This window comes from Hyaena hyaena, unplaced genomic scaffold, assembly GCF_003009895.1.
Source record: "Hyaena hyaena isolate Hyena2069 unplaced genomic scaffold, ASM300989v1 scaffold_1611, whole genome shotgun sequence".
Taxonomy (NCBI): Eukaryota; Metazoa; Chordata; class Mammalia; order Carnivora; family Hyaenidae; genus Hyaena; species Hyaena hyaena.
In genome coordinates, this window is record NW_024082244.1 from 205,457 (window position 1) to 224,981 (window position 19,525).

Below are 19,525 nucleotides of genomic sequence, written 5' to 3' on the forward strand. Positions count from 1 at the left end.
ATCTCAAATCTTGTGTATCTCTCTGAACCTGCCTAGTAGCAGTTTATACATAAGTGAAGTGTTTTGATATCACCAAAGGGAAAAAGATTAATTCTAACTAAAAGAGACCAGGAAATCTCTTTATAGAAATGTCATTTGAACTAGGCCATGAACCATCTCAGACTGCTTTTTGCAGGCAGGATAAGTGCCTGGACAATTTTCCTCCCTTGTCTCTTGCCTTGACTTTGCTTCTGGTCTGGACTAGGTGAAGGATGGAGTAGGAGCAATCCACTGTATGACTACTGATGCAGGGGCTGCTGAGCTCTCAATGGCTTGTACGCCACTTGTAGTTTCTCAGGACATGGCGGCTCTACTTTTACAATTACCATGAACTCACACCAACTTTGGAGTCCAAATAACAAAATACAGTGAATAGCAGTACATATGCCAGGGCTGCAGCAAGGACTAAATGCAGAGCCAGGCACTGACAATGGCTATTGCTGTCATCCCTCTGATCTTATAATTCACAGTGGGGATCCAGAGCCCTCAAGGCACACAATGCAACTCAGGGTATACAGCTCTGCCATCGCCCCTTGATATGTATGCTCTGTCCTGCCTCTGGACTTTGATACCTGCTTCAATGCCTTCACACTTTACTGAAGACACTTCCCCTCCCAGGCCAGTTGCAGATGGCCTCCCTTGATGAGTGTATTAGTCAGCGGTCCCCTAAAAAACCATAAACTATAGGATACACACACACACACACACACACACTGAGGAAATTTACTATAGGAATTGGCTTACACAACTACAAAGGCTGAAAGGTCCAATGACCTGCTGTTTGCAAGCTGGAGAACCAGGAAAGCTAGTGGTGTAATTCAGCATGAGTCTGAGTCCAAAAGCCCAAGAACTAGGGGGCCCACAGTATAAGCCCTTCCAGAACTGTGAAGCTAGAAAACCCATTAACCAGAAGCACTGATGTCCATGGGCAGAAAGTGGATGTCCCAGTTCACATATAAGAACAACTTCACCCTTCATCTGCCTCTTTGTTCCATTAGGGTCCTCAATGAATTGGTTGATGCTCAGTAGCATGGATGAAAGTGATATTCTTTTTTTTTTTTAATGTTTTATTTATTTCTAGGAGAGAGAGTGAGAGAGAGACAGTATGAGCAGGGAAGGGTCAGAGAGAGAGGGAGTCACAGACTGAAACAGGATCCAGGCTCTGAGCCGGCAGTCAGCACAGAGCCCGACGCGGGGCCCAAACCCAGGAACCGCGAGATCATGACCTAAGCGAAAGTCGGACACTTAACCGACTAAGCCACCCAGGCGCCCCGAAAGTGATGTTCTTTACTCAGTCTATAAATTCAAATGCTAATCTCTTCCAGAAACATCCTCACATACACCCCTAGAAATAATGTTTTACTAGTTACCTAAGTGTTCCTTACCCAGTCAAGCTGACACATAAAATCAACCATCACAGTGAGCCTCCATTAGTCAGTCCACTGTTAATATCTCCCTGTTGCAGCATTTTCCCATCTAATATTTATCTATTGGTATCTGAGTAGTTTTAATGTAAAAGTGGCATGATTTGATTAATTTGAAATTAATTTGAAAGTGGCATCTAGCTAGAACTTTTAAAAATGAATCTGGGCGGGGCGCCTGGGTGGCTCAGTCGGTTAAGTGTCTGACTTCCGCTCAGGTCAAGATCTCACTGTTTGTGGGTTCGAGCCCCGTGTCGGGTTCTGTGCTGACAGCTCAGAGCCTGGAGCCTGCTTCAGATGCTGTGTCTCTCTCTCTCTCTGACCCTCCCATGCTCATTCTCTCTCTCTCTCTCTCTCTCTCTCTCTCAGAAATATATAAAACATTATTTTTTTTAAATGAATCTGGGCTTACCATTTTTAAAGGTATATCTACCCACTTCACAGTAGTGATTATATGTAAGACTGGGCTTGTTTCTGTCATCAAAATGTGTTGCTCTTTTCACCACACTGTTTTTGCCACGTTTCTTGTAACCATTTGCATATATTACTGGAATATTCAAGTTTCTTTACTTCATTTTTCCCCTTCAAGGTTTGAATTTTTTTTTAATTTTTAATGTTTTATTTATTTCAGAGAGAGAGAGAGATAGAGAGAGAGGCAGCGTGAGACGGGCAGGGTCAGAGAGAGGGAGAGATACAGAATCTGAAAAGGGCTCCGGGCTCTGAGCTGGCTGTCAGCACAGAGCCCAACATGGGGCTCAAACCCACAAACTGCAAGATCATGACCTGAGCTGAAGTCGGTCGCTTAACTGACTGAGCCACTCAGGTGCCCCCGAGGTTTGAAAATTTTTAAATTTTCTTATAGTGCTTATTTAAAAATTTTGAAAACACTATTTTCATTTATATATACATCGAGAAAGTAAAAGAGAGTTCTGGGTTATAGACTGCTAATAACATTTCAGGGATTGTTGTTGCCTGACACTTTAGTTAGGCTTAGTGAGATTTTTTTGTTTATATCTCTGCCTTCTTGTATTTCTTATACCCCACCTATAAAGGTTGGGTTAAGGTCTGTTTTTTGTTTTTGCATAACTAGAATGCACTGGATAGCAATTCTTTTAGATAATTTTGGGGTGGTAAACCTTGAATCCTTGCATATTTGATTTTTTTTGTTGTTTTTCTACTTGACTTTGTAGAGATTTGGGGGATAATAATCAGTTTCTCATCTAAGTTTTTACATTATAGCCCACTGTCTTCTCAAATCCCAGGTTTCCTCCTAAGATGACAGATGTCATTTTGGCAATCATCCTTTGGCAAAATGATTATTTTTCTGTTCCGAACAAATTAAAGATTTTCTTTTTCTGTACTTAGTGTGTTAAAACTGAAGTACTCAGTGTGTCTTTTTCATCTAAGTGTTCATGTTTTCCTTGAACTCTAGAAGATTTTTTTTTCTTTAAATCATTTCTTTATTATTCTTCCCATTTGCTCAGCTATCTCTTTCTGGGATATATAGTAGACCCAAGTTAGAATTTATTCTATTACCTACTGTCAATCAGTTATTTCCAAACACAATTTCCCACTGACAGGCTTCTTGATAAAAGAGGATTAAGGTCTGGAGTGGGAGATACACAATAAGCTTGGGACACCTCATTTTATTTTGTGGTATAAAGAGAGAATATATCCATGGTCATAGAAACCATGCCAAAAAGACACAGGCAGTAACCTGACAATTTGAGCACTTAGAAAAAATTACTGCAATGAAATAAAACATATCAAATACCACCCAGAATAATTCAACATGATAATAAAATCTCATTGGTCACCTATTTAAAACTATTCAATACTGCATAATATATTATTTAAAAATCCCCAAACAAAAAAAAATAGGAAGAAGACCTGGCTTCAAACCCCAAAGTTTGTTCCTTGTTTCTCTGCCTAAACAAGAATGATTATAGTAATATAATACATAGTTCACATGATTACTGAAGAGACAAAAATAAGGTGTGTGACAGCGTTTGAAACTTTAAAGTTATATACATACAGATGATGACATTTAAAGCTCTTTTAAAATACAGACATTGAGATATATACCCAAAGTCAAACCACCAAAGCTACCTATAGGTAGGGGAACCAGACCCTGAATCCCACCACCTCAGGTCATACCCACATACCCACAGCCCTTTTCAGATTTCCCGGCAGATACAATGATAATGTCAGAAGGACACTTATTTTCCTTCAAAAGAATAGGTTTCTGAAATCAGTGCAATCTTTCCCATCTACACAAAGCTACACCATGTATTCCATTTTGCTATTCATTTTCTCTGTTTGAGATTAAGTTTCAATCATTTTATAAGCATTTCTCCCTAATCTAGTGTGCTTTTAAAATAACATTCAGAAAAATGCAGGAAGCCAGTGGAAAGATGATTTGTGAAGAGACTTCAGTGACCAGCTGCTCCCTGCTGGTGCAAACCACTACTGGAAAGGAAACACATTTCCTGTCATGAATATTCCCTTTCAGATTTTCATGGAATCCACTGCCCATAATCAATGTCATAAACAATGAAGGTGCCATCTGTATGCTGATGTTTTAATACACACCGATGGGTTACTGACAAAGGATCATCCAAGACCATGCCTGTTACATTAATTGCTCCTTACATGGGAAGAAGATGAAGGGTCCAACTGCCCTTACTCCCTCTGAGGTAAATGAGCTAAGAAGAAACTCCCTGTGGCTGTGGACCATATTCCAGTTCTGCTCCAGTTTACAGATGGCTGCTTTAAAAACCTCTACCATTCCTGGGACCCTAAAAAGTCAGCACATGCCACCCCCTGGCCTAACGCCTTTGAGAAAAAAAAGCCCTTGATGTAGTATTGTGGAGCAATAAAATACATGACTATTAGTATAAAAAACAGGGAAGACTCAAAGCCAAATTTATCTAATAAAATAAAAAGTTTTTTAATAAAATAAAAGGTTTTATTTTTTAAAGATGTTTTTAAATGTTGAGGATTTTACTAAGTAGTTTTAAATCTTTGGCCAGTTCATAAAAACAGACACATCGATCAATGGAACAGAATAGAAAACCCAAAAATAAACCCATGATTATATGGTCAATTAATCTTTGACAAAACAGGAAAATATATTGAATGGGAAAAAGACAGTCTCTTCAACAAATGGTGTTGGGAAAACTGGACAGTGACATGCAGAAGAATGAAACTGGACCACTTTCCTATACCAAACACAAATATAAATTCAAAATGGATGAAAAACCTAAATGTGATACAGGAAACCATCAAAATCCTAGAGGAGAACACAGGCAGCAACCTCTGTGACCTCAGTAAGAGCAACCTCTCACTATATATTTCTCCAGAGGCAAGAAAAAGTAAAGCAAAAATAAACTAATGGGCCTTCATCAAATTAAAAAGTTTCTGCAGAGTGAAGGAATCAACAAAACTGAAAGGCAACCAACAGAATAGAAGTGGGTGATAGGCATTGAGGAGGACACTTGTTGGGATGAGCACTGGGTGTTATATGGAAGCCAATTTGACAATAAATTATATTTAAAAAAGAAGATATTTGCAAATGACATACCTGACAAAGGGTTAGTATCCAAAATGCATAAAGAACTGAAACAACAACAAAAAAATAATCCAATTAAAAAATGGGCAGAAGACATGAATAGGCATTTTTCCAAAGATGACATCCAGATGGCCAACAGACACATGAAAAGATGCTCAACATCACTGATTGTAAGGTAAATGCAAATCAAAACTACAATGAAATATTACCTCATTATCAATCATAATGGCTAAGCTCAAGAATACAAGAAAAAAACATCAAGAAGCATCAGGTGTTAGTAAGGATGCAGAGAAAGGGGAACCTTCTTGCACTGCTAGTTGGAATGCAAACTGATGCAGCCACTCTTGAAAACAATACACTCAGCACATTTGCGTCCATGTTGGTAACCTTTACAATCTCTCTTGTAATCATATTTAATTTCCCTGTAATTTTATTCTGCTGTTTATTTATACTTTTTTAAAGTAGTCTATGATTTTGTGACAATGTAAACTGTATTCTCTGCAAAGACATTTTTCTGAGCCTGTATTTCCTTCTGTATGGGTCCAATGCTGTGGCTTCTGTGCCATTCAGTGGGGTGGAGTGTATATGTTGTCTACTGATCCTGGTGTCAAATTCTAATGTTCTTCTTCTTTTCTTAATGTTTTATTTTAAAAATTTATTTAAGCTTATTTTTATTTTTGAGAGAGAGACAACATAGCAGGGGAGGGGCAGAAAGAGAGACACAGAATCGGAAGCAGGCTCGTCTCTGAGCTGTCAGCTCAGAGCCAGATGTGGGGCTTGAACTGGTGAACCATGAGATCATGAACTGAGCTGAAGTTGGATGCTCAACCAACTGAGCCACCCAGGCACCCCTGTTCTTCTTTTTTTTATATACTCTTCACCAAATCAGATCATACCTTTCTGTTTCCAAGACTTTAGGCATGCTGTTTATTTTGTGGATCCTCCTTTTGTTATTCTCTCTGTTCATTATATAGTTTATCACCTTTCTCAGAGGGTATCAGTTGAGGGTTATTGTTCATTTCTTTATTTGTTTAGTTTATTTGTTTTAAACTGAATTATATTACTACTTTTAAGGTAATTTATTCTCTTTCTTTTAATTTTATTCATTTATTTATTTTTCTTTCGGTTTATTGTTGCTCTTTGTTTGTTTGGCAAGCTTCCTAAAATTACTTCTGATTCTTAGAATTCTTTTTTTTTTTTTTTTTTTACAAATAGTTTATTGTCAAATTAGTTTCTACATAACACTCAGTGCTCATCCCCAAAGTGCCCTCCTTCATGCCCATCCCCCCCTCCCCCCCACATCCATCAGTCCTCAGTTTTTGTCAGCATCTTAGAATTCTTTTTGTATTTTAGGGGTACCCGGGTGGCTCAGTCAGTTGAGCATCCAACTTCAGCTTAAGCCATGATCTTACAGCTCATGAGTTTGAGCCCCGCATCATACTCTGTGCTGACAGCTCAGAGCCTGGAGCCTGCTTCAGATTCTGTGTCTCCCTCTCTCTCTGCTCCTCCCCCGCTCATACTCTCTTAAAAATAAATACACATTAAATTAAAAAAATAATTCTTTTTGTATTTTAAAATTAGGGAAGAGAAGCATTAGTCGAAGTGCTATATTTGAGGGCAGGATTTAGTGTCTGTCAGTTCTAGTTTTAGGGCCTGAGCGAGGACTGTTACAATTTTTGAGGCCCCTAAATGCCAAAGGGCTGGATGCTTTGCCTCAGGGGCATCTCTTGTCATATTAGCTTCTTTATTCTGTAATTCACTGCCATCCAATAGAAGTATAATGTCAGCTACAGATGTACTTTTAGATTTTCTAGTGGCCACACTTAAAAAGATATAAGTGAAATTAACTTTAATAAGATATTTTACTTAACTCAATATATCTAATTTATTAACATTTCAATGCATAGCAAATGTAGAAACACTGTTAATGAGATGGTTTACACCTCTGGGGGAGGGCAGAGCTGAGTCTTAGAAATCAAATTACAGGGAAATTAAATAAGATTACAAGAGAGAATGTAAAGGTTACCAACATGGATGCAGAAGGAGTTAAAGAAAAGTAGGGACCAAACTGGAGTGCTTACAGAGAGGGCAACCCAATTATGGGTAACAGAAATGACAAAAAGTCTTAAGAGCTGTCTTTTGAAGGTATAAAAGTGATCAGTGAAAATGACAACAATGGTATGAGAGTAGAAGGGGGGAGCTGTGGTGAGTAAGCCAAGTTCATATCCTGTCATAATAAGAAGTCAATAGCAAATGGATAAAGTTGATCAATCAAGGAATAATAAATGGGATATAAAAACAAGAGTCATAACCAGAAACAGAGGCTGATGGAGGTCTCTGGGGAATGGACAGCAATGGGAAATGTGGGGTTATGGGCTAGGGCTTTTTATAAGTCCTTTACTGTTGGCTCTGTAACTCCTCTATGTCATATTGACACGTTTAAATACTTCAAAATGTCACAGCCTACACATTTTATCCATATTATACACATATTAAATAACTGAAATGTCTATCTGAAAGCGGACAGTGGATAACATAATTTCCATGTGTGATATAGTTCAACAATCACACAGCAATTATACTAACAATCCTTTAATTATCTTTGAAAAACAAAATAAATTAATCATCAGTCAAGATTTCCACAAAACTACTTTAAAAGTGATACTCTTTCAACTATACTAAATTAAGAAGCACCTGGAAGCTCAATCGGTTAAGCATCTGACTCTTGATTTTGGCTCAGATCATGATCTCATGGGTCATGGGATGGAGCCCCACATTGGGCTCTGCACTGACAGTGCAGACCCTGCTTGGGATTCTCTCTTCCTTTCTCTCTGCCAGTACCCTACTTTCTCTCTCTCTCTCTCTCTCGATCTCTCTCTCTCTCCAAATAAATAAGTAAACATTAAAAAATAAGCTATACTAAATTGAAAAGAAATTCTAGGTAGATGGTGCATAAAATACAAAAGGTAATAAAACAACCACAAAAATCCTCTAAGGGAAAATATCTTAATTATGTTGAGAAAAAAGAAAGAGTTTTTAAATAGGACACAATAAGCATTAAACATAGAAAAAAAGTTTCATGAGTTGGGTCACATTATAATGAGAATTGCTGTTCATCAAGATACCATCTCTCTAGAAGTATGTTATACTTCAATTAAAGATTCACCAAAGACAGAAAGAACAAACATTAAAAGATCAAAACAAAACAAAACAAAACAAGCCAAGAGGCTGAGGGAATATTTGCAAAAGCATATAAGTGCCTAAGGGCTCATATCCATAATATAGAAAAACTCAGACAAATCAATAAGGAAAAACAACACAAAACAAACAAAAACAAGATAAAAACAGGGAAGAGACATGAATAGATGCTTTTCAAAATAATATAACCAACCTGAAAATTAATAAATGAAAATGTCCTTGACTTCACTGGTAATCTGGGAACTGCTAATTAAAAGGCTCAGTCTGTTAAGCATCTGACTCTTGATTTTGGCTCCGGTCATGATCTCTCGGTTTGTAAGTTGGGAGCCTCACATCGGGCTCTGCACGGACGTTGGGGAGCCTTCTTGGGATTTTCTCTCCCTCTCTCTTTACATCTCCCCTGCTTGCTCGCTTGCATGCTCTCTCTCTCTTCCTCCCTCCTTCCCTCTCTCTCTCTCTCTCACAAAAACAAACAAGCAAACAAACAAACAAACAAAAAAGCCCTAAAATCACAAAGAAGGAGGCCTGGGTGGCTTAGCTAGGTAAGGTCAGACTCTTGATCTCAGCTCCAGTCATAATCTCAAGGTTCATGGTGTTGAGAGCCCTACTGACCCTGCTTGGGATTCTCTTTCTCTCCTCTTTCTGCCCCTCCCCAACTCATACTGTCTCCTTCTCTCTCTCTCTCTATTTCTCAGAATAAATAAATAAACATGTAAATAAATAAATAAATAAAATCACAAAGAAGTATTACTCCCCACCTGCCAGAATGATGAATGAAAAAGACTAAAAATACCAAGGGTTAGTAAGTATGTAGAGCAACAAGAATTTTTTCATACACTGCTGGTGAGAAGGTTAATTGGTATATAACCATTTTAAAAAATCATTTGGGGGCACCTGGGTGGCCCAGTGGGTTAAGTAGCTAGCTCTCGATTTCAGCTCTGGTCATGACCTCAGGATTCATGAGTTCAAGCCCCATTTCAGGCTCTGCACTTGACAGCGTGGAATTTGCTTGGGATTCTTTCTCTCTGCCCCTCCCTGCTCTCTCTCTCTCTCTGTCTCTCTCTCAAAATAAATAAAATAAACATTTAAAAATAAATAAATAAATAACTTGGCTTCATTTGGAAAACATAAAGATAGTGTCACTTTATGAGTCTAAGAGTCCATTTCTATACATATATACATGAGACAGGCAGAAAAGCATACACATGTACAACAAAAGACATGTACAATAAGAATATTCATGGCAGAGTTCTTCTTAATAGACAAAAGCTGAAATCCAAATATCCATCAACAGAATAACAAATGTTATATTCATACAATAAGAATGTATAAATTACAACAGGCAACAACTTGAATGTACTCTCACAAAAATAAAATTGAGCAAAAATAACCAGATCCAAAAAGAACACACACTATGTGCTTGTGTTATTCCATTGTAAAATTTCCAGAGAAGGGTAAAATTGAACCGTGGTGCTCAGTGTCATGCTAATGGTTTTTCAGTAGGGGAAAAAAAACAATTTTCTTACTTTATTGTTATGCCTTCTCCCTGGAATATAGACACTACCTCTTTTACCCCAAGCCAGGAATCTTTACGATGATCCAAGAGTAAATTTCCCACTTTGAGAATCATCTCACACAGATGACATTTGTTAACTAGGACAGTTATAATTCGCCCTTTACCAACTTCCACCTGTCACTGGGATAGATCAGCTCCTTCATCTACTACCTGATCTGGGGCCTGTAGTCAGGCACACATCTAAGACTTTCCCACAGCCCATTCTCCTTCAGTGACTTTTAACCTAGAATGCAGGCTTTTGTACAATTCCTTTTTTAATCTCATGTTAGTTTTATTCAATTATTCTGGTAATCTGGGAGCTGTGATTCCTTAGCTTTCTCTGTAACTTATAGCTTTTTTCCATGGAAACTTAAGCCCATTATATGATATCTCATTTAGAGATACCAAAAGAAAATATTCAACAAGGAGAGAGAAGAATAACAGGTGTGTGTATGTACATGTGTGTGCATGCATGCATGTGTGGTGTGCATTTATATACACATAAATAGGTCCACAGACCCACTGTTTTACAACAGCTTTGGTTTGGGAAAGTTATTCCTTTTTGGGTTTTGCTAAAATGATTTATAGCAGATGTTGACTTTCAATAAATTACTGAAATAAATGCCATGGGAATTGCTATTAGAAGGTTCCAAATTACTCTCCTCTTCTCTGAGGAGTAAAACACTACCTAATCCTAATAAATCAATAAGAGAACAGAGATTTTGGTTGGCATCCCTCCATAACAAGACGATTTCTCTTCCTTTAACAGCATGTCAGGGATGAATCAGGAGCTCTGAGAAAACTGAACCCTTTGGGGAATATCTTTAGTGGTAGACCTGAAAAGCAACATTTATAAGAAAGATTCCTTTAGTAAAAGTGTCCATAACCCTCAGTCTATAAAGCTAAAGCATTTGTATGTTTATTTATGTCCAAAGCCATAAAGAGGTTTGAGAGGGATAAAATCTCTACCATAATAAATCTGGATCAATTATAAAGGTGAGTTGTAAACATGCCTTAATTTAGAATTTCAATTCTGCTACCATCAATGATGAACAAAGTAGTTCTCATGAATCTTCCAGTTAGAACAATTAGAAAGAATGGAAAATGCAATGATCATATACATAAAAATACCAGAGAACTTAATAGAGCAATGAGAAATGGCTGCATCAAGATACAGAAGGAGAGGGAAGCCCTGAGTAGATTATAGAGTTTGGGAGCACCTTTGGGGAGCCATTTGATGATTCCTAAAACAATGCCTAAGAGGGGCGCCTGGGTGGCTCAGTCAGTTGAGTGTCTGACCTCGGCTCAGGTCATGATCTCGCGGTTCATGGGTTCGAGCCCTGCATCCGGTTCTATGCTGACAGCTCAGAACCTGGAGCCTGTTTCAGATTCTGTGTGTGTGTGTCTTTCTCTACCCCTCCCCCACTCATCCTCTATGTCTCTCTGTCTCAAAAATAAACTATAAAAAATTAAAAAAAATAAAGTGCTCAACGTTTAAAAAAAATACGATGACTAAGAGACAAAAAAAAATTAAGCAGATCTTGATGGACTTGAGAGAGAGGGGAACAAAACAGGAGTTCAAGGTCCACTGAAAAGAGAGAAGACTCTATCAAATTCTCTATCTTAAATCCAGGTATGTATAAGCAAAAATCAAAAGCCAGAGCAGCCCTTACAGGGATGGAAGTCTAGACCCTCCTCTTCTCAATGACTAACTGGATTAAGGCAGTTTGTTCTTGTGCTGGTGCCATGACCCAGATGTTGGCCAGAAACAAACATGAAAGTGGACAAAGACCATATCCTCAGGACCCTCAAATTATATCTACAGTTTTTCACATGCATTGGGACAAAATAAAAGGCAACCAGGTGTAGAAACATCATGAATCATTTCATGTAATTTAAAAGTAACATCATGAATCATTTCAGTATACACTTTTCAAACGATTTCTAAAATAAAGAGAAGGACAGAAACTGATCATGCACTAATGGTGAGAAATGCAGGATAGTGGAAAATGAATTTGATTTTTATTTAAAACTCATATTTGTTCACTATGCAGCATATTTGGGGGAGAGTTAATATGATGGAGAAGTTGGGGGACCCTGAGCTTTCTTTGCATCACTTTAATACCTGATAATATGGTTTAAGGTGCTATAATGGGGTTATACACTTTTTTTTTAGTTTGTTTATTTTTGAGAGGAGGGACAGAAGAGTCAGATGCTTAACCAACTGAGCCACCCAGGAGCCCCCATTTTTTTTTTTTTACAGAGAGAGGATGTATGCAGTACATGCACAAGCAGGGGAGGAAGAGAGGTTATCTTAAACAGACTCCATCTCCAGTGCCAAGCCTGATGTGGGGCTCAAATTCACGAACCATAAGATCATGATGAGCTAAAATCAAGAGTCTGATGTTTCACCAACTAAGTTACCTAGGAACCCCTATATTTTTATTTTTTTATATATTTCTCTACACACTCTGTAAACACAGAGAAAAAAGACCATGAACTACACCAGAATGGCTTGAGTAATGGTGACTTGGGTGATGATTTCCTTCCTCAGGGTTTTTTGTTCCTTTGTTTGTTTCCTGCAGAAAATATATATTACATGTGTAGTTTTAAGAAATATCATGTATACAAACATTATTTGGAACTTACTTGTACCTTGGGGTGTCTTCATAGATGATGTTCAAGATGTACAATTTTTACAGTTAATATTTGATAACATTAAGTTTAGAGTTACAGCATTTTAAATAGTGCCTAGTAGACGCAAAATCCTAAGTCTGACAAAAGCAAAGGCCCCAATGGGGATGTGTCAGATAACACACAAGCCCTTAGGATATCAGGCTCCACAACCATGCCCGCCACTGGTCGTTGCAAACCCCAAATGCATGACCACTTAGTTCTACTGTCTTGTGACTAATGCTTCTAAAAGGCTGAATCTAAAAGTAAAATATATAAAATACCAAAAATCATTTGTGCATAATTATGTGTTTTACATTGTGTATAATTATGTGTTGATTCACATTATCATTTTAAATACCTTGCCTTCTGGACAGGCTTTCATAACTGTGCACATTTATTTTATGCAAATCAACACTTAGAATGGCCCTAAGATATATGCATACAGGTGAATGACTAAACAGCACAAATAAAGGAGAAATATTATGGAAACTGTTGGCAGTTTAGAACCCTGCATTTCCACACTTCAGAATGATTTCTTGTGTCTTCTCTCATTCACAGCCCAGTTAGAAGCCCACAAAGTAAATTAATAAACGCCGTGAGTCACAGTATGCATTTAGGAATAACTTAGGCACTTTTACATAACAAATTTATCTGTGTAGCTACATGAAGTTTACGTAAACAGTTATACATCACAGATTGGCTATCTAAAGTGTTTCTGGATTCTGTCCACTTCTCACTTTCCCACATTGTGTGGGACCTCTTCATCTCTTGCCTACACTTCTCTCCAAACTATCCCACACACATACTGCCCTCAATATCCTCCATCTAAATAAACACAGAACTGGTTACATCCTCCCTCTGCTTAAAAATCCACCACACTTTCCCACTCTACACCTAGCACTTCACCAAGAAGCCTATTAAATAGGTAGAACAGACTGCAGCAGGTAAAACAATCCCTTTGAAAACACATGCTTTGTCTTTAAAATGTACGCATCTTTTTTTTGCATTCTAATCTATAAATTATACTTGTTGGATTTAATACAAATATCACAGTTTGGATTGTTTCCATTTCTAGAAAAACATGCTGTGGCAAGCTGATCTTGCAGCTTCACAAATCCCCTGGCCCATTGCCTCCTCATGCCCTCTGAGATACCTAGACTAGGGCAAAATCAAAATCAACTCTGCAAAAGCATACATGACATGTTACACTATATTCTCTTCCTGTCTCCAAACTCAACTCATAAGTTGTAAAAAAAATAATCCTATCCTTCACCCTGCAAGGTGTATTTCTAGAAGGTAATTCTTACAAAAGAGTCTGTAAAGAAAAATTAGTAGTTTGGTCAATACTATACCCCTCTTTTAGAAGTTCTTGATAAATATAAGGTCATTCAATATCCTAAGAAGTCTTACAATAAAACTTGTAGCCAAGATTAACCAGGAGCCACTGCTTCATAGAACCCACCTTGCTGAAGGTATGCTGCCCTCCACCAAACTCTCTGTCTTTCCTCACCCTGTTCCCATCACCTGGAAAGTCTCTCCTTTCTTCAACTGGCAAATTCCTACTCAATTTTAGAAATCTAACTACCTCCGCTTTGAAACCATTCCCAGCCATGCTAGCTGGAAATAAATGTTTTCTCCTATGTGTATTTGTAGCACTTTGTATAGGCATGTATGTAAAATTACACATGTCATAGTCTTGGATCTCCATGTCAGTCTTCCTAGCCAGATTGTGAGGAGTTTTAAAAGTAGAAACCATCCGTTATTCATTTATGAATCCCCTGATTCAAGCAAAGTTCACAAAACAACCTCAGTAAATGTGTGTGGAATAAATTGGTAAAAAAGATAAATGATCTTTCATGAAAATAAAATATGCAGCATCATATGCCAACTCTCTATCACCCCAGCCAGGAAATCTCTGTTGGGAAAAAAGGGTAACAATAACAAGACTTGGGGGAGGGATAATGGTCTCTAGAACAGCCCAGCGTGTGTAGATGACCCCTCTTACCAAATTTATAAAGAGAATCTTGAAACAGTCAAGACTATTACATGAATCCCTTATGAGACCCACTGTGTCTCTGTCCAGGGTGCTAATATTCCAGCTGGAGAGTCCTGGCTCTGTTTCAAAACCAGGCAGTCAACTCCAACGGGAATATAAATGTTTGCATATTTCATTATTTCTGCTATAGAGACTTCCTTTTCCCCTAGGATCTCAGGACAGTCACACTCAATCAGCTACAGTTCAGCCAGTTTAAATAAACTAAGCTAACTTTTCTGCAAAAGTAGTTACCAATTCTAAAGGAGACAAGAGATGCAAAGAACTTGCAAGTTAGATGTAGCTTTTCCTTGCATCCCTGCCTGTAACCAATGAGCAACTTTGGACAAGTGACCACACCTTTCTAGGGATCAACTTCCCAACCTCTGAGTTGAGTGGCTACATAATTAAGATTAAGCAAACCTTCAGTGAATCACTAGTGTATGTCAAACATTTTTTTCTTATTTAATCCTCTTGAAACTCAGTGAAGTGGGTATTACTATTCTCATTATACAAATGAAGAAACAGGGCTTAAAGAGGTAAAGAAATCTGCTCAAGACCACACCATGAGCTCGAAGCATTGCCTGCCTAGGAAGTTCAATATGTTCATGGCTGGACAGCCAAGGAGAGATCAAGGATTTTTCCCCTCCCAACTTCCTATGACCTCACACTGCTAATGGCTGTCTTCACATGTGTTTCTCTAATACTGTAATGATGATGATACCCAGTAGTCATGGTTTTTGTTATTTTTTTAAAAATTTCCTACCTTGACACAAATTTGTGTTTTAAATGTTTGTTACATTGTGGTGTAACTCAAGCTTATGCCTAAACCTCTCATAAGACCCCCATATCCCTTGTATAACCTGACTCCTTAAGGGTCTCTTAAAGAGGCAAACACACTCAGAAAAAAGCTTGCAGCTACTCTGTGAGTGCTATTCTCTCCAAAGAGAAACCAGCCTTAGGAGGACAGCTTCACTTGCTCACCGTTCCTACACCTTGGCTAAGTAGCCACTGTAACTTCACATGCCATCCAGCCAGCACAAGGACCACTCAAGAAAGGCAGCTGTGGAGCATACCCATGGTGAGACCATCTTGCTGGCTGGAGCCAATCCTGGGCAAATGGGATAGTGAGAGGTGGGTTTCACCTTCCCAGCCTATCATGTACCAACTGTGAAGTGTGTTGACTGGATTCTCTATCATGTGTGTAGGGGATGGGGTGGGGAGTGTTGTTTGGTTTGGTATGTTTTAATGAAAATCACCACAGTCATGTGATAGCTTTGTGGTCTCTCAAAGTACCTTCACATCATTAGCTCCTCACAGTGACCAATGAAATGCTATCATCCTAATTCATTAACAGCACATTACAGGCTCAGATCACTTACCAAACTTACATAATAGCAACCATCCAGAAACTGACAGAGCCAGAACCCATCAAGGCTCCCAAATACAAATCCTGAACCTCTTAAAGTAACAGAGAAATTGCTCTGTAAAGCACTTGCCTCTCCAAACACCCAGAGACCTGCACCCCTCCCAAAGCCTCTGCACTTACATTTCTCTGACCTGGCTTCATTCAATGCCAGAGCTTCTTTTTCAGTCTCACTTCCCCTAACTCCATCTCTCCATCCTTTCCTCTCTCCTGTAATCTATGCTCTGTAAATTTTTGCTCTTTTGTAACCTGTACAATGACACTTGTCTTTCATGATAAGTTGACCATGCCATCACATATACATTGATTACTTTAAAGCATAGTTATATCTGTAGGAGAAATTGCACATTTAACACAGGTGTAGTATGGGAGAGGAAGCTATTCGTCATGGAAATTCTAACTAGGTTAACTGACGCAACATACATCAGTGTGGTAGTGTGGGTACTCTTTGTTTGTAAGATCATGAAATATCACATGTCTTCTTACACCACTTATCTGAACCTCTCTGGTGGCTCTTTCCACACTTTCTGTGTGGAACTTGAGGCCATTCACACACCTCTTTCCTCCCTGAATACCACTCTGCCTATGTCCCACTCCTACACCCAGATGCCCCAGAACAGAATCTAATGCTTTGTACAGACTCCGCACAGAAACCCATTTATAATGAATGGGTTTTAACTTTTGTAAAATATTTGTATTGCATGAAAGATATGACAATGAAAACTGAACCTGCAGAGAAGTCTAGAAGAGCAAAAGAAAAAGAACTTGCGCATATCATACAGATTTGTCAACTAAAATGAGCACTAATAAGCCCACAAAGAAAGAATCCCATGGGCTGAGAGCAGCTACCTGAAGGAACAGACAAGTGTATCTCGAGTGTGGACTCAAAGCTGGGCTACCAGCACTACTCTCGACAGTAAGAAGGGGGAAAATTGCCCATTATTGGTATTAGGGCAAGGGGCATGTAAATGCTCACAGCTGGCCATCTCCCTGGACAGATCAACCAGCTGCAAAGCCCAAGGCCAAACCCCTACCCAAAGAAACTACATACCTACGTCAGGCAGCAGCAAAGTCTAGAGATGGCAAAATTGGTACGAACTGCATGCTAACACTTAGAACATAAGGAGTACTAAAGTGTGATCATTTGTACCCTATTCTTGCTGATTCTGGCTCAGGATGGGGATACTTTCATCCTGAGTTTCTAAGCTGAGGGAAAGGTGGGACTGAAGTACCCATGCACAGGTGGCTGGGGCAGTGGAACAGGCTTCACGGGGTTCCTCCTTGGTGGTGGGGAAACTGAGGCACAGAGCAGATGGGGAAACTGAGGTACGAAGCAGAGGGCAGGCCCAGGTCGGAAGCAGAACGCGGTCCGCCTCGCCATGAGCCAACTAGCGTGTCCCAGGCAAGTTACCCCGCCTGGCCGCCTGGCCGCCTGATGCTTCCGCGACCCCTAGGAGCCAAGGCGGCGAGAGGGAAACCCTGCGGCCCGGCGCCGGGACTCACCACGTCCATGATCTGCAGGAGGCTCAGGGAGAAGTAGACGGTGAGTGGCTGCGAGTCGTTGGCCACGGGCCTCTCCAAGGGGTTGTAGTTCTTGACCAGCTCCTTGTACAGCTTCCTCTGGAACTCGCCTTGCAGGGACACTTGAGAGGAGAGCCCGGCGGGCTGCTCAGGGAAGGCCAGCGGAGGTGCACCCCACGCCCCCTGCCCGCGGACCCCCGCCTCCCAAAGCAAGCAACCCAGACGAACCGGGCTCTCACTCCCCGGACAGTCCCCGGCAGCGCCGCCCACTGTCCCTCGCTGGCGCGAGCCCCCAAACCTGGCCCGGGCGCGGAGCGCACTGAGCCGCCGGGATGCGCCCGGGATCCCGCGGAGGAGGAGTAGAGGACTAGGAGACCCGGCGGCTTTACCGTGCAAGAGCGACGCAGCCAGAGCCAGCCACACTGACCGGCGCATGTTGGGACTCAGAGCTGCCGGCGCCGGCGCGCCCAGCGTCTCGATAGTCGGCCGGGGCCTGCGCCTGCGGCCGCAGAGCCGCCTCTCCCGGCTCGGCTCCCGCGCCTTTAAAGAGCCGAGCGCGCGCCTCCGCCCCGCCCGCCTCCGCGCGCTTCTCCACGTGACGAGCCCCGCCCCCGCCCCCACCCCGGCCGGTCGGCGGGGGCCTGGGCGGCTCGGCGGCCGTCCGGGGAACTGCAGCCAGCCGGTGTAAGTGGGAAGTGCGCTCCGGCGCACTGGTTACAGCCAGGGCACCCCGCCTCGCCGCCGTCTCCACCGCTGCCCGGGTCCCTCCGCATCACGCCTCCGGCCAAGCCAGGGGCTGCCCTAGGCCAGGTTCTGTCTCTCCTTTTTGTCCTTGCCCCCCCCCTCCGCTCCCTCCTGCTTTTAGCCAGAAGCTGCATGGGTCGTTGAGAGAGAGAGGGACAATTCTGGGGTCCAGTCCCCCAGGGCCCTCCCTCCCTTACGACAGTGGCTGGGTGACTGCAACTGGAAACTAGGCTCCCACAGGTTGGGAAGTCTCTCCAACCAGACAAAACAGACCTGAGAGGAAGCCCCCCTCCCACCTCCCGCCTGAGATTCTGTCAGCAACCATTTACTGGGCATCGCCAGCCCGATTCTCACGTAGGTTCTGGAAGTGCTGAGAGAAGAGGGGAAATCTCTGCCGGGGAGACATCCTAAGGGGGGAAAAACTCTGCAAAACTGTGTGGTGGGAATTCCAGCGGACACCCCTCCTTATGTCTCGTTCTCTTTTAAACGAGATTTAAGATTGAAAAGTTACTTCCTATCCCCTTTCTGGAAGGACAAACTTGGTGGTGTGATTTAGGCTTTTCTCCTTCTCCTTTTTAACCCGGAAGAGAGTTAATTGACAGGGGGAGGCTCAGAGAAAACATCAGTGAAATGGTCAGGGGCTAAATTGAGTCCTAGAGATTGAGGAGAGGGCATGGGCTTGGACGAGGAAGGGCGTGAGGGTAGGGAGGCGGAAAGCACTGTCCCACTAGCGCTCAGCAAGCAGGTTGCAGAAAGCTGAATGCAGCAGGTTTCCTGAGCCCACGTAGGGGGCGCTGCCTCAGAGTGTCTGAACTACACCAGGCGCTCAGACAGGTGAACCGAGAGAGGCAATGCCCACCCACATTTCTGCACCGCATAAGACACAGGATTCTTGGATGACATTAAAAACAAACAAACAAACAAAACGAAACACTAGAAAAGCTGACCAAAACGTGACTGCTTTGGATTTATCGGAGGGGCAAGACTGGACGACTGAGCCAGTTATTTTATTTGGAAAAAACAAAGAAATGTGACAGCCTGGCAAGGAAGTGTCTGATAGCAAATTCACACCTGTTAACTGATGCATGTCTAAACAAATAATCAGTGTAGGCTTTGATCTGCGATAAAGTCCTAGAAGATTGATTCTCTCTGGGGAAGAGTTCATAGAAATGACATCCAACCTGGGCTTGACACAAAGGAGGGTTCAGCCAGGAGAAGGGAACCCCAGGATAGGGTTTTCTAGTGAGCAGACAGGTGTGCTCTTAGCTTTCATCGGGCTCCTGAGTTCCGCCGTCTGTAGCAGTCTGGATACACACAGATCTGGCACTGGTGAAGAAATGAA

At 41.2% G+C, this 19,525-nt stretch overlaps 1 protein-coding gene across 1 annotated transcript in view; it reads right to left on the bottom strand.

The window, feature by feature from the left end:
* CHRNA7 (cholinergic receptor nicotinic alpha 7 subunit) overlaps positions 1-17,874 on the bottom strand; it is a 115,187-nt gene extending 97,313 nt beyond the window's left edge. Inside the window, exon 1 of the mRNA XM_039224344.1 lies at positions 17,422-17,874. Within this exon, the coding sequence (XP_039080275.1) occupies positions 17,422-17,874 (453 nt within the window). The remainder of the gene's footprint in view (positions 1-17,421) is intronic.
* Positions 17,875-19,525: the final 1,651 nt, after the last annotated feature.